General features: G+C 54.7%; 1 protein-coding gene across 3 annotated transcripts; it reads right to left on the bottom strand.

Moving 5' to 3' along the window:
- Positions 1 to 1,351: 1,351 nt before the first annotated feature.
- On the bottom strand, positions 1,352 to 8,979 carry RAB29 (RAB29, member RAS oncogene family). 3 transcript variants are annotated; one of them, XM_038162287.1, is made up of 5 exons: positions 8,803 to 8,972; positions 6,458 to 6,529; positions 4,411 to 4,592; positions 2,219 to 2,340; positions 1,352 to 1,582 (listed from the first exon to the last, which is right to left on the bottom strand). In XM_038162287.1, the coding sequence occupies exons 1-5, from the start codon at positions 8,924 to 8,926 to the stop codon at positions 1,465 to 1,467; spliced, it is 618 nt and encodes a 205-aa protein (XP_038018215.1). In that variant the 5' UTR covers positions 8,927 to 8,972; the 3' UTR covers positions 1,352 to 1,464. The 3 variants fall into 3 exon arrangements, with proteins under 3 accessions (XP_038018215.1, XP_038018217.1, XP_038018216.1); XM_038162289.1 differs by having other exon boundaries at positions 6,447 to 6,529; positions 8,803 to 8,850; XM_038162288.1 differs by lacking the exon at positions 6,458 to 6,529 and having other exon boundaries at positions 8,803 to 8,979.
- Between the last annotated feature and the right edge of the window lie 4,846 nt (positions 8,980 to 13,825).

Genomic DNA, 13,825 nt, shown 5'->3' with positions numbered 1-13,825 from the left:
TCTGCTCCATAGGGAGAACCCAGCAACTCCTGACCAAATTCTGGGGTCTGCTCCAAAGGGAGAACCCAAACAGTGAGGATTGTGCTGGTCCAGGAAGGGCAGAGAAGTTCCTGACCAAATTTTGGTGTCTCTGCTCCACAGGGAGAACCCAGCAACTCCTGACCAAATTTTGGGGTCTCTGCTCCACAGGGAGAACCCAACTAGTGAGGATTGTGCTGGTCCAGGAAAGGCAGGAGTGATTCCTGACCCCATTTTGGGGTCTCTGCTCCACAGGGGAGTTGGGGTTGAGCTGCTCCAGGTCCCAGCTCACCCCGGAACTGCACAGTGCTGGGGCACATCCAGCTCCTCCTCCTCCTCCTCAGCAGGTTTGGGATGTGCTGCTCCCTCCAGGACACAGATCCAGCACCCAGAGCAGGGAGGGAGGAAACGGCTGGGACGGCCCCAAAAGGGACGGGTAAAGGTGCAGAAAGTGAAAAAAATCCCCCTGACAGCCCAGGGCAGCACTGCCAGAGGGGGAAGTGCTCAAAATTAAAAAAAATAAAATATTCAATGTAATCCAAGGCACTGCTCGGACACGGATTGTGCTCCATCAGAGCAGCAGAGATAAACAGGAACATTCCCCATGAGGAATAATCCCAATGAGGAATAATCCCAAATGAATATTCCCAATGAGGAATATTCCCAAATGAGGAACAATCCCAAATGAATATTCCCAATGAGGAATATTCCCAAAGGAGGAATAATCCCAATGAGGAATATTCCCAATGAGGAATATTCCCAATGAGGAATAATCCCAGTGAGGAATATTCCCAATGAGGAATAATCCCAATGAGGAATAATCCCAATGAGGAATATTCCCAATGAGGAATAATCCCAATGAGGAATAATCCCAATGAGGAATATTCCCAATGAGGAATAATCCCAATGAGGAATATTCCCAAATGAGGAATATTCCCAAAGGAGGAATAATCCCAATGAGGAATATTCCCAATGAGGAATATTCCCAGTGAGGAATAATCCCAAATGAGGAATAATCCCAAATGAATATTCCCAAATGAGGAATATTCCCAAATGAACATTCCCAAATGAGGAATATTCCCACTCCTCTTCCTCCACCCCTCACCCCGAGTCCCTGCAGCAGGGCTCTGCTGGGGAAACAGCCCCGGAAAAGTTCAAAAATCACAGGAAAAAAACTGCAAACCAGGGACAGTCCAGGGAAAGGTGACCATGACCATGATGACCATGACAATGACGATGATGACCAGGATGACCATGATGAGGATGATGATGACGATGATGACAATGACAATGATGATGGTGATGATGATGATGACGATGATGACGATGATGGTGATGGTGATGATGATGATGATGGTGCTGGTGAGCAGCCCATCAGAGCCGGAGCCGGGGCATGCAGCCTCAGTGGCCTCAGCAGCCTCAGTGGCCTCAGCAGCCTCAGTGGCCTCAGCAGCAGGCCCAGCCCGGAGGGGAGCTCTCCTTGATGCTGATGTAATCCCCAGAGCCAGCAGAGCAGGAGCCTCCATCTCCAGGGGACGAGGACATCATCTTCTCTATCAGAACCCTGGGCAGAAACAGGCCTCAGCTTGATCTGGGGGTTCATCTGGTTTTTGGTTGGTTGGTTGGTTGGTTTTTGGGGTTTGGTTTTTTTTTGAATCAGCAGCATTGGGCAGTGCAGAAAAGAAATGAAAACTAAAAAAAGCAAAGCTCAGAAGTGTTTGGGATGGATTTGTAGAGTTGGGCAGTGCAGAAAGGAAGTAAAAAGTAAAAAAAAAAGCAAAGTTCAGAAGTGTGGGAGGTGGATTTGTAGAGTTGGGCAGTGCAGAAAAGAAATGAAAACTAAAAAGCAAAGCTCAGAAGTGTTTGGGATGGATTTGTAGAGAGTTGGGCAGTGCAGAAAAGAAATAAAAAATAAAAAAGCAAAGCTCAGGAGTGTTTGGGATGGATCTGTAGAGTTGGGCAGTGCAGAAAGGAAATAAAAAATAAAAAAGCAAAGCTCAGAAGTGTTTGGGATGGATCTGTAGAGTTGGGCAGTGCAGAAAAGAAATGAAAGCTAAAAAGCAAAGCTCAGAGTGTGGGAGGTGGCCTCGGGCAGGGACACGTCGCACTGTGCCAGGCTGCTCCTGGGCACTGCCAGGGGGCAGGGGCAGCCCCGGGCAGGGACGGAGCTCTGGGACACAGCAGCGGGCACTGCTCCCACCTCATGGCCTCGCTGATGTTCTTGTTTTCCTTCACGGAGGTCTCCACCCATCCCGAAAATCCATTCTCTTTGCTGAACCGATCGATTTCTTCCCTGCTCACTGCCCACGGGGAAAGGTCACACTGCAAGGCAGAAAGGGGCACGGAGGGGCACTCCGGCCCGAGCGGGGTGGGTCGCAGGGCACCCTAAACTCACCCCGGGCAGGGGCATTCCCACCGTGCCACGCTGCTCCAGCCCGGCCCGCGGCACTCCCAGGGACGGGGCAGCCACGGATTCTCCGGACCATCGGTGCCACGGGGGATTCCTCCCCGGTTTTGCAGCTGGCAGGGCCCTGCGTGGCTGGGGGGCAGCTCAGCCCTGCCAGCTCCCCGATCCCGGGGCAAGGCTCTCCCCGGGGTGCTGCAAGCAGCCATTTCTTTATCGGGTATCTCAGTCGCCGGCACACCTCGGCCAAGCGCGCCTGGAACGGAGCTCCCGCCTCGTCCCTCATCCCAAATCTGCCCTGGCTCCCTGCCCGGGACAGGTGGCACAGGTGTGGTGGCACCATGGTGGCACTGATGCCAAGGGGACACGGAGGCAGAGGGAGAGCCTGGCCCCGAGCTCTCCAGGTTTCCCTGATCCTTTGAGGCAAAGTTGTTGCCTCAAAACAGAATCGCAGGATCCCTGAGGCTGGAAAATCCCTTGGGATCATCGAGTCCCAGCTGTGGCCATCCCCACTCAGTGCCACCTCCAGGGGTGGGCACTCCAAACCCACAAAATAAACACACAAGAAGCATGGAAACCCACAGAGAAACACACAAAAACATACAAAACCCCACACAGAGCATACAAACACACAGAGAAACACACAAACACCACACAAACCCACAGAGAAACACACAAAAACATACAAAACCCCACACAGAGCATACAAACACACACAGAAATGCTGAGAAACACACAAACACACACACAGAAACACACAAACACACAGAGAAACACACAAACACACACAAAAACCAACTTAGAAACACACAAAAGCCATACAAACACACAGAGAAACACCAAGAAACATACAAAACACACAGAGAAACACAGAAAAACACACACACAGAAACACACAAACACACACAGAAATGCTGAGAAACACACAAACACACACACAGAAACACACAAACACACACAAAACCACACAAACACACAAACCCATAGAGAACCACACCAAAACCATACAAACACACAGAGAAACACACAAAAAACACACAAACACACAGAGAAACACACAAAAAACACACAAAACCCCACAGAGAAACACACAAACGCAGAAAGAAACATACAAAACCCACACAAACCCACAGAGAAACACACAAAAATAGAAACAAACAGAGAAACACACAAAAACTATACAAACCTATAGAGAAACACACAAAAACCATACAAACCCACAGAGAAACACACAAAATACACACAAAACACACACAAAACCCCACATAGAAACACATACTCACAGAGAAACATACAAAAACCACACAAACCCACAGAGAAACACCCAAAACACACACAAACACACAGAGAAACACACAAAATACACAAAAAACCCCACATAGAAACACATACTCACAGGGAACCACACAAAAACCATACAAACCCACACAGAAACACACAAAACACACACAAACACAGAGAGAAACACACAAAACACACTCAAAACCCCACAGAGAAACACACAAACACAGAGAGAAACATACAAAAACCACAGAAACCCACAGAGAAACACAGAAACCCACAGAGAAACACACAAACACAGAAACAAACAGAGAAACACACAAAAACCATACAACCCCATCGAGAAACACACAAAAACCATACAAACCCACAGGGAACCACACAAAAACCACACAAACTCACAGAGAAACACACAAAAACCATACAAACCCACACAGAAACACACAAAAACCATACAAACCTATAGAGAAACACATAAAAAACATACAAACCTACAGAGAACCACACCAAAACCATACAAACCCACACAGAAACACACAAAAACCATACAACCCCATCGAGAAACACACAAAAACCATACAAACCCACAGGGGACCACACAAAAACCACACAAACCCATCGAGAAACACCCCAAACCCACACAAACCCCCAGAGAACCACACAAAACCTCCCCCAGCAGCCCAGCCCAGCCCAGGCAGGCTGCCCACCTTGTTGGCCAGCAGCAGGCAGGGCACGGGGCTGCCGTCTGGCAGCAGCAGCTTGCTGTCCAGGTCCTGCTTCCACTTCTGGCTGTTGCTGAAGGTGCTGGCGTTGGTGACATCGAACATGATGACACAGGCTGAGGCCTCCCTGTAGTACAGGCGGGTCATGGACGTGAAGCGTTCCTGCCCTGCGGGGTCAGAGGCAGAGGGGAAACCCAGCCTGAGCGGGTTTTTGGGGTGGGCAGGTGGGTGGGGGGTTCGTGGTGTTGGTTTGCAGCTGGCAGTGAGGAGTTGTGGTTAGTGGGGGATTTGGGATGTGGGATGGCTGGGTTAGTGCTGGGCAGGGGTGGGGTCAGGTCACAGAATCGTGAAAAAGGCACGGAGAAAGATATAAACCCACAGAGAAACACACAAAAACTGTACAAACACACAGAGAAACACGCAAAACCACACAGAGAAACACACAAAAACTGTACAAACACACAGAGAAACACACAAAAACACACAGAGAAACACACAAAAACACACAAACACACAGAGAAACACACAAAACCACACAGAGAAACACACAAAAACATACAAAACCCGTACAAACCCACAGAGAAACACGCAAAAACACACAGAGAAACACACAAAAACTGTACAAACACACAGAGAAACACACAAAAACCACACAGAGAAACACACAAAAACACACAGAGAAAGATATAAACCCACGTAGAAACACACAAAACCACACAGAGAAACACATAAAAACACACAAACACATAGAGAAACACACAAAAACACACAATAACCATACAAACCCACAGAGAAACACACCAAACCACACAGAGAAACACACAAAAACCATACAAACCCACAGAGAAACACAAAAATACAGAGAGAAACATACAAAATACACACAAAATCCCACACTGAAACACAGAAAAACACACAAAAACCCATACAAATCCACAGAGAAACACACAAAAACACACAAAAACCATACAAACCCACAGAGAAACACACAAAATGCACACAAAACCCCACACAGAAACACAAAAACCCACAGAGAAACAAACAAAACACACAAAACCCATACAAACTCACAGAGAACCACACAAAACACACACCAGGTCAGTTTGGGTTAAAAGGGACCGGAGATCCCCCATGGGGCAGGGACACCCTCCCCTGGCCAGGTGTCCTGGACACCCCCAGGGACGGGCAGCCCCAATATCTGCATTACTGCCAGGTCCCCCAGTGCCCTGGGGCCACCCAGGGGTGCCAGGGCACCGCAAGGGCACAGTGCCAGCTCTGCCCCCCACACCTCCAGCTCCTTTTTGGGGCCAAAAGCGAAAGCAGTTCCTTGCTTTGCTCGCTCTGGCAACTTCTCCTTCCTGGTGCCATTTTAAGGATTCCAGCAGCAGGGCCAGAGGAAACCACAGCCCTGTTTTCCTCCCTGCTCCCCATCCACAGGGGCCATTTTAGAGATGCTGCTGCCCAGAGCTCTCCTGGTGCCAGGGAATTTGGGAAATTCGTTTCTCTGCCCCTCTCCGGGGAGCAGGAGCTCCTTGTTCCACTCCAGCTTTTACAATCCTGTCCCTCGGAGCGCGTCTCGTGCCAGAAATTTGGATTTGAACCCAAATTTTGGAGCTGAGCAGTCTGATATCCAGCCAGTTCCACACTCCCTCGGCTCTGGCTCTGAGCAGGGAGGAAAGGCTTGGCAGGAATTACTGAGTGCGTTCCTGGCAGGTGGATTTTTAATTAAATATTTAAATTACTGCAGCGGGCTGGAGGCAGCAAAGCAGAGCAGCCCTGCCCCTGGAACCCACAGGCAGCTGGGATTTATTTCTGGAGAAGGAAAAGGAAGAAAAAGGAAGAGGGAAGGGAAGGGAAGGGAAGGGAAGGGAAGGGAAGGGAAGGGAAGGGAAGGGAAGGGAAGGGAAGGGAAGGGAAGGGAAGGGAAGGGAAGGGAAGGGAAGGGAAGGGAAGGGAAGGGAAGCAGAGGAAGAGGAAGAAGAAGGCAAAAAAGGCCAAAACATTGAGAACATGAAAAAAACCTTCCAAACACCTGCAATGTCCCAGAGCTGCAGCCGAACCGTCTCCGAGTCCGACCACTGAACCACCTTCAGAGCAAAATCCACTGGAGAATTCCCAAAAAAGCAGGAAGGAAAGCTGCTCAGGGCCATTCTGCACCACGGGGCTGCTCCTGCAAAGCCTCTCCCCATCTCCCAGAGCCCCAGCCCAGCTCCAGCCTCGGGGCCACCCCAAATCCTGCACCAGGGTCACCAGCCCAAGCACAATTCCAGGCTGGATGGGGCTTGGAGCAACCTGGGACAGGGAAAGGTGTCCCTGCTATGGGGTCAGAGGTGCTGTGAGGTCCCTGCCAAGCTGAATCACCCCATAATAACCTGGGACAGGGAAAGGTGTCCCTGCTATGGGGTCAGAGGAGCTGTGAGGTCCCTGCCAAGCTGAATCACCCCATAATAACCTGGGACAGGGAAAGGTGTCCCTGCTATGGGGTCAGAGGAGCTGTGAGGTCCCTGCCAAGGTGAATCACCCTGTAATAACCTGGGACAGGGAAAGGTGTCCCTGCTATGGGGTCAGAGGAGCTGTGAGGTCCCTGACAAGGTGAATCACCCCACATTTGCTGTCACCAGTGAGTCAAAAGGGGAAGCCCTGTGCTGCTCTCAGACCCTGATGTGTCAGGGTTTCAACCTGGCAGCCAGACCCTGCTGGGCTGGAACTGACCAAAACCAGGAACAAAGCACCAAAAGAAGAGTCCCAGGAACCAGTTTGCAGCATTTCCTGCTGGGAGAGACCAGGGCACCGCCCAGAGCTCTGTGCCCCTCCAGAGTTTTCAGCTCTAATCCAGCCCCTCTCGGGTCAGGAATAAGAAGATTTAAACTGCTGTGCTCAACACCCCCAGTCCGGGTCCTTGGGGAGATCTCCTGGGTAAACCCTTGGCAGCTCCTGCTCCTTCCAGGTCACTCATTCACACAGAAAACCAAAATCCTGCTCAGCCCCATTCCCTCCTCCCAGAGCTTCCCAAGAGCTGCTGACCCTCAGCAGCGAGGCCAGGCTGCTTAACTAAAGCAAACCAGTGCTGCTGCTGGTTTTACTGGGACAGGCTGAGCCTGGAACCTCAGCCTGTCCATCTTCCAGCTCCTGGGGGGGTTATTCCACGGGCTGGGACAAGGATGGGGCACCCCGAAGGAGCCAGGCAGAAGCTCTGGGGGCTCAGGGCTGTTCCATTAACACCAAACCAGCCCTGCTGCTGGTTTTACTGGGATAGACCGAGCCTATAAACTCAGCCTGTCCATCTTACAGCTCCTGGGGGGGTTATTCCAAGGGGCAGGGGCACCCCGAATGAGCCAGGCAGAGGGACAGAATCCCCCGGGGGCTCAGGGAAGAGGGCCTGGGAGTTAATACCCCATAAACCACCCACGATAGGCGGCTGTTCCCACCCCAAATTCCCAATCCCAGAGCCCGGGGGCAGAGGAGGGAGAGGGGGGAGAGGAGGGAGAGGAGGGAGAGGAGGGAGCTCCCCCGGGAGGAGGGGCGCGGTGCGGGCTGGGGATGGGCACCGGGATGGGCACGGTGCCGCAACCCGGGAACCCCCGGGACCCCATGAAAACCTCCAAGAACTCCGGGGAACCCCCCAGTAACTCCCGAGAACCCCCCGGGAACCTCCTGGGACCCCCCCGGGAACCCCCAGGGAACCCCGAGAACCCCGGGGAACCCGCAGAAACCCCCCGAGAACCCCCGGTAACCCCCGGGGAACCCCCAAGAGCCCCCGGGAACCCCCAGACACCCCCGAGAACCCCCGGTAACCCCCCGAGAACCCCCAAGAGCCCCAGGGAACGCCCCGAGAACCCCCCGGTAACCCTCCGGTAACCCCCAGAAACCCCCGGGAACCCCCAGGGAACGCCCCGATAACCCCCAGGACTCCCCGGTAACCCCCCGAGAACTCCCGGTAACCCCCAGGGAACCTCCGAGAACTCCGGGGAATCCCAACAGAATCCCGAGGGAACCCCCGCTAACACCCAGGAACCCCCCGAGAACCCCGGTAACCCCCAGAGACCCCTCCCGGAACCCCCGGTAACCCCCAAAGACCCCTCCCGGAACCCCCGGTAACCCCCAGGGAACCCCCAGAGAACCCTCCTGGAACCCCCAGGAACCCCCGGTAACCCCCAAAGAACCCTCCCGGAACCCCCGGGAATCCCCGGTAAGCCCCAGAGAACCCTCCCGGTACCGCCGGTAACCCCCAGGAACCCCCGGTAACCCCCAAAGACCCCTCCCGGAACCCCCGGTAACCCTCCGGTAACCCCCGGTAACCCCCAGGAACCCCCAGATACCCCTCCCGGTAACCCCGGTACCCCCGGCAGCCCCGGCAGCCCCGCAGCCCGGGCTCACCGCCCACGGTGGATTTGTAGTGCCGGTTGAAGCTGTCGTTGGCGTAGCGCTGCACCAGCGAGGTCTTGCCCACCGTGGCGTCCCCCACCACCAGCACCTTGAACATCCGATCGCGCTGCCCCATCCCGGCCCGGCCCGGCCCCGCTCGCTCATGTGAGGCTCGGGCGGGGCAGCGCCGCGGCCTCCGGGGCTGCCGGGAGCTGTAGTTCGCTGCCTTCCGCCGGAGCCGGTCCCGGGCATCGCCGGAGCCAGCCCTGAGCGTCCCCCGTGGCAGCAGATCCTGATCCTGCACCCCCAGACCCAGCCCTGCGCGTCCCCCGTGGCAGCAGATCCCGATCCTGCACCCCCGGAGCCAGCCCTGCGCGTCCCCCGTGGCAGCAGATCCTGATCCTGCACCCCCAGATCCTGATCCTGCACCCCCAGACCCAGCCCTGCGCATCCCCCGTGGCAGCAGATCCTGATCCTGCACCCCCAGACCCAGCCCTGCAGCAGATCCTGCTCTGTGCACCCCCAGATCCTGCTCGGTGCGCCCCCAGACCCAGCCCTGCGCATCCCTCGTGGCAGCAGATCCCGATCCTGCACCCCCAGATCCTGATCCTGCACCCCCAGACCCAGCCCTGCGCATCCCCCGTGGCAGCAGATCCTGATCCTGCACCCCCAGACCCAGCCCTGCAGCAGATCCTGCTCTGTGCACCCCCAGATCCTGCTCGGTGCGCCCCCAGACCCAGCCCTGCGCATTCCCCGTGGCAGCAGATCCTGATCCTGCACCCCCAGATCCAGCCCTGCAGCAGATCCTGCTCGGTGCGCCCCGGATCCTGCTCGGTGCACCCCTAGATCCAGCCCTGCACATCCCCTGTGTCTCCAGACCCAGCCCCATGCACCCCAGTTCCCCCAGATCCCGATCCTGCACCCCCAGATCCAGCCCTGCACATCCCCTGTGTCCTCAGACCCAGCCCCATGCACCCCTAGCCCTGTGCACCCCCAGATCCAGCCCTGCATCCCCCAATCCTGCCCCATGCACCCCCAAACTCTGCCCTGCACATCCTCTGAATCGCCAGACCCTCCCCTCTTCAACCCCAGATCCAGCCCCATGCACCCCAGTTCCCCCAGATCCTGATCCTGCACCCCCAGATGCTGCTCTGTGCACCCCCAGATCCAGCCCCGCACATCCCCTGTGTCCTCAGACCCAGCCCCATGCACCCCTAGCCCTGTGCACCCCCAGATCCAGCCCCATGCACCCCCAAACTCTGCCCTGCACATCGCCTGTAACCCCAGATCCTGGCCCTTGCATCCCCAGCCCTGTGCACGCTCAGATCCAGCCCCATGCACCCCCAGATCCAATCCCATGCACCCCAGTTCCCCCAGATCCTGATCCTGCACCCCCAGATCCAGCCCCATGCACTCCAGTTCCCCCAGATCCAATCCCATGCACCCCCAGATCCAATCCCATGCACCCCAGTTCCCCCAGATCCTGATCCTGCACCCCCACATGCTGCTCTGTGCACCCCCAAACTCTGCCCTGCGCATCCCCTGCCCCCCCAGCCCCAGCCCCGTGCACCCCAATTCCAGCCCCTGCACCCCCAGCCCCATTGTCCCCTGGCCCTGCAGCCCAGGCCGTGCTCCCCGCACCCCACAGCGTGCACAAACACCTCCCCCAGAGGATTTTCATTTTCAAACGAGGTTCCCCGCCGCTGGGATGTGGGGAATGGAACTGCAGGCAGCTTTTAGGGTTTGCTAGAAGGTTGACGGAGTTTGTATCTGTATGTAAACTCTGAGATAGGAAATGCTGATTTAGAAATGTCATGGAATGGGACAGAGAGTGTTGAGAGAGAACTGGAGCTGGGAAAAAGTTGCAAAAGATGATTTTGCAAATAAGATTACACACTTCAGAGAAATAGAAATATGAAAGGTACATTATAATAAGATTTATGAAGAGTAATTTTAGATAATTAACTTTAAGGTATCTACAACCTAGTGTAACAAAATCTTAATAAACTAAAAAAATACTTTCAGCGTGTTGTCATTAAGAAATAATTAGCTTCTAATTGTAATAGCGTAAATTACAACATTTATATTGTCTCACCTTTCTCAGAGGACTAAAAATAAAATAAAGGTTTTCAAAACACCTCTCAGTTACCCCATCTCTAGGTCAGAAAAAGGTTTTCTCCAACACTGGGATTTCTCCAAGCTCTTGAAGCCCAGCTGTTCCTTTCTGCACCTCCTGCTCCTTCCCCCAACGAGGAAATGGCACCAGGACCCCCAGCCCCAGGAGAGCAGGAGATGTGCCCCAGCCCCCCAATATCCACCCCAATATCCACCCCAGTGTGTGAAGCCAGCAGGGTCTGGGGCGCTGCTCCCCAAACCCAAGGCTGATTTTGGGGTTCTGCACCAAGAGCCTGCCCCGGGGGCACAGCCCTGCAGGGAAACACCAATTCCTGCAACTCCAGGGGCTTTTCTGCACCCGGAAGGGGCAGAACCCTTTTTGTTCCGTGGAATCAGCAGGAACAGGCAGAGGCCACGTGGCAGCAGGGCCTGGATTCTGAACCAACACCTGGAGTGGGAGCCCCCAGGAGCTGCCAGGACCTGACCAAGGGCACGCCCGAGGTCACCTGGCACTCACACTGAGCCCAGTTTGCTTCATGGCCAGCAGTTTATTTGATTTTCGTAACTCTCCCATCAAAAGAGAGCTCAAATAAGCCTCAAACTCAGCCTGAGTGCAAATAAGCCTCAAAAGCTGAGAGGGGCCTTCAACCTGATGGAAAAGAAACACCAACAGCCCACATAAATAAATGTCATCTTTATTTAACCAAATATAATTTATCCATTAGGTCGACATCTGTCAGTTATAGGAACTATAAATAATTAAGACAGTCTTTTTCCTTTAATAAAAGAGTAAACCAGGATTTTCATCTGCAGGCAGCTGTAGAGTCGGCATGCATTGGAGTGCAACCAGTGGCAAGAGGTTTGGTTTTTGTTTTGTTGGTTTTTTTCCATCAATATTCCTCAGTTTTAAATTAAATTCTTCCCTGACCATTCCCCAAGCACACCTTTGACCATATTTCATGTACAGAACCCCCCAACCCCGACCACGAGAGGCAGATTCCTCCTCTAGGGAATCTTTTCCTGGGGGATTAAGTGGTGATGTGACAGCAGAAAGGCCAGCAGAGTTTCTCTTTAAATCCATAAAAGCTGAAGTGTTAATGGAAGGAAATCTTGCATTTATTCCTCAACATCAGGCAGAGAAATCAGGTGAGCAGCTGAGAATATTCCAGAGAATATTCCAGAAAAGAATATTCCAGAAAATAATATTCCAGAAAAGAATATTCCAGAAAATATCCTAGGATTCCCTGGGCTGAGAGCTCAGCACAGCAGGGACAGGGATTGTTTTGTGGTTGGGTTTTCTCCTTTGAGCACAGCTTTGGCCAAAGGAGAGCTGAGAAATGTCACCAGAGGGGAGAGAGGAGGATCAGAGCTGCTGCCACACACGGAGCACAGGAGGAGGGGGCCTGATGCTGGATTAGCAAGGGAAAAAAGGGGGAAATCACCTCAAAAATACAACACCTGCTCCTGGGAGGGGCTGAGGAGGAGCAGCCAGCTCTGCCTCCTGCTCACCTCCAGCAGCAGGGAAGGGTTTGCAGAGCTCAGAGAGGGCCTGGAGCAGCCAGGAGCTCATCTTGGCTCCGTCTGCTCCCTGGATTTCCAGAATTCCATCCTCACCCTCCTCTCCAACAATCCAGAACTCCTCCTTCCTCACCCTCCTTCCCAGCAGCATCACCTGGAGCCAGGCCCAGCTCTGCACCCAGACCCCGGCCTGGCACAATGAGCCTGGCCTAACTTTGGTCTTGCTCTGCCCCCCTGGCCAGCCTGGCCTAACTTTGGTCTTGCTCTGCCCCCCTGGCCAGCCTGGCCTAACTTTGGTCTTGCTCTGCCCCCCTGGCCAGCCTGGCCTAACTTTGGTCTTGCTCTGCCCCCCTGGCGAGCCTGGCCTAACTTTGGTCTTGCTCTGCCCCCCTGGCGAGCCTGGCCTAACTTTGGTCTTGCTTTGCCCCCTGGGTGCACGAGCTGTGGGCTTTTCCCAGCAAGCTGAGGGGAAGAGCAGGAACTCCACAGAAAGCAGCAGGGGAAGCAGCAGAGGGGGAGCCCTGCCCTGCCCTCCCAGCTGGGCTGAGCCCCGATCCCAGACTTCACACGAGGGCAGGGGGTTCCTGCTCCTGCTCCAAGAGCCAGGCCCCTGTGACCCTGCATTTCCAGCTGGCACAGAAATCCCGTGGCCATCCTTCCCCAACAGAGACCAGGAGCAAAATGTTCCAGCTGGGAGCACCCCGGGCTCAGCTGGGGAGCTGCTGGGCGGCTTTTCCTGCCTGCAAGGGGCCCCTCAGCAGCACCCGGCAGCCAAAAGCGAACCTGGGCACAAACCCCAGGAGCCGTTTGTCCGTCCAGCCCTCTGGGAACGCCAGCTGCACCGAGGAGAGGCAGGGAGATGGAGCAGCACCAGGAGACAGCGCCCCGGAGGGCTCCAGCAGAGACCCCCGGCAGTGGGATGGGGTGAGGGGTGGGCAGAGCCCCCAGCCCCTCCGGGTGAGGCTCAGGGCAGCTGAGCTCGGCTCACCGAGGCAGCAGCAGCGTGCTGTGGTCTGGGCTGGGCGGCCAAAGGGAGCCTGAAGCTGCCAGCAGAGCCCAGCCAGGGGCCCAAATGAGCTCACTCGCATTCCTGGGGTGAGCACAGGAGCCTTCCTCACCATCCTCCTCATCCCCCTCGCAGACACTCCCCGGTTTTGGATGTGGGCCAGGCTGGAGCTTCAGAGGGTACCCCGTGCCCTGAGCCGGGGGGTTGCGCTTGGCTGGAAGGTGCCAGCCCAGCTGAACAAGCCTGAGCTCCACATGCAGGGGTTAAAACGCTTATGAAGCGAAAAAAGCAGCCCTTCACCTGGAGAGAGGGGCAGGGGGGGCTCCCTGCACGACCTGACCGAGCAGGAGCTTCTCTGGAACCTTGGTTCAGACATAACTGCTACGAAAATTGCAC

This window comes from Motacilla alba, chromosome 26 (assembly GCF_015832195.1).
Source record: "Motacilla alba alba isolate MOTALB_02 chromosome 26, Motacilla_alba_V1.0_pri, whole genome shotgun sequence".
Lineage (NCBI taxonomy): Eukaryota > Metazoa > Chordata > Aves > Passeriformes > Motacillidae > Motacilla > Motacilla alba.
This window is presented reverse-complemented; position numbering and strand designations above follow the sequence as displayed.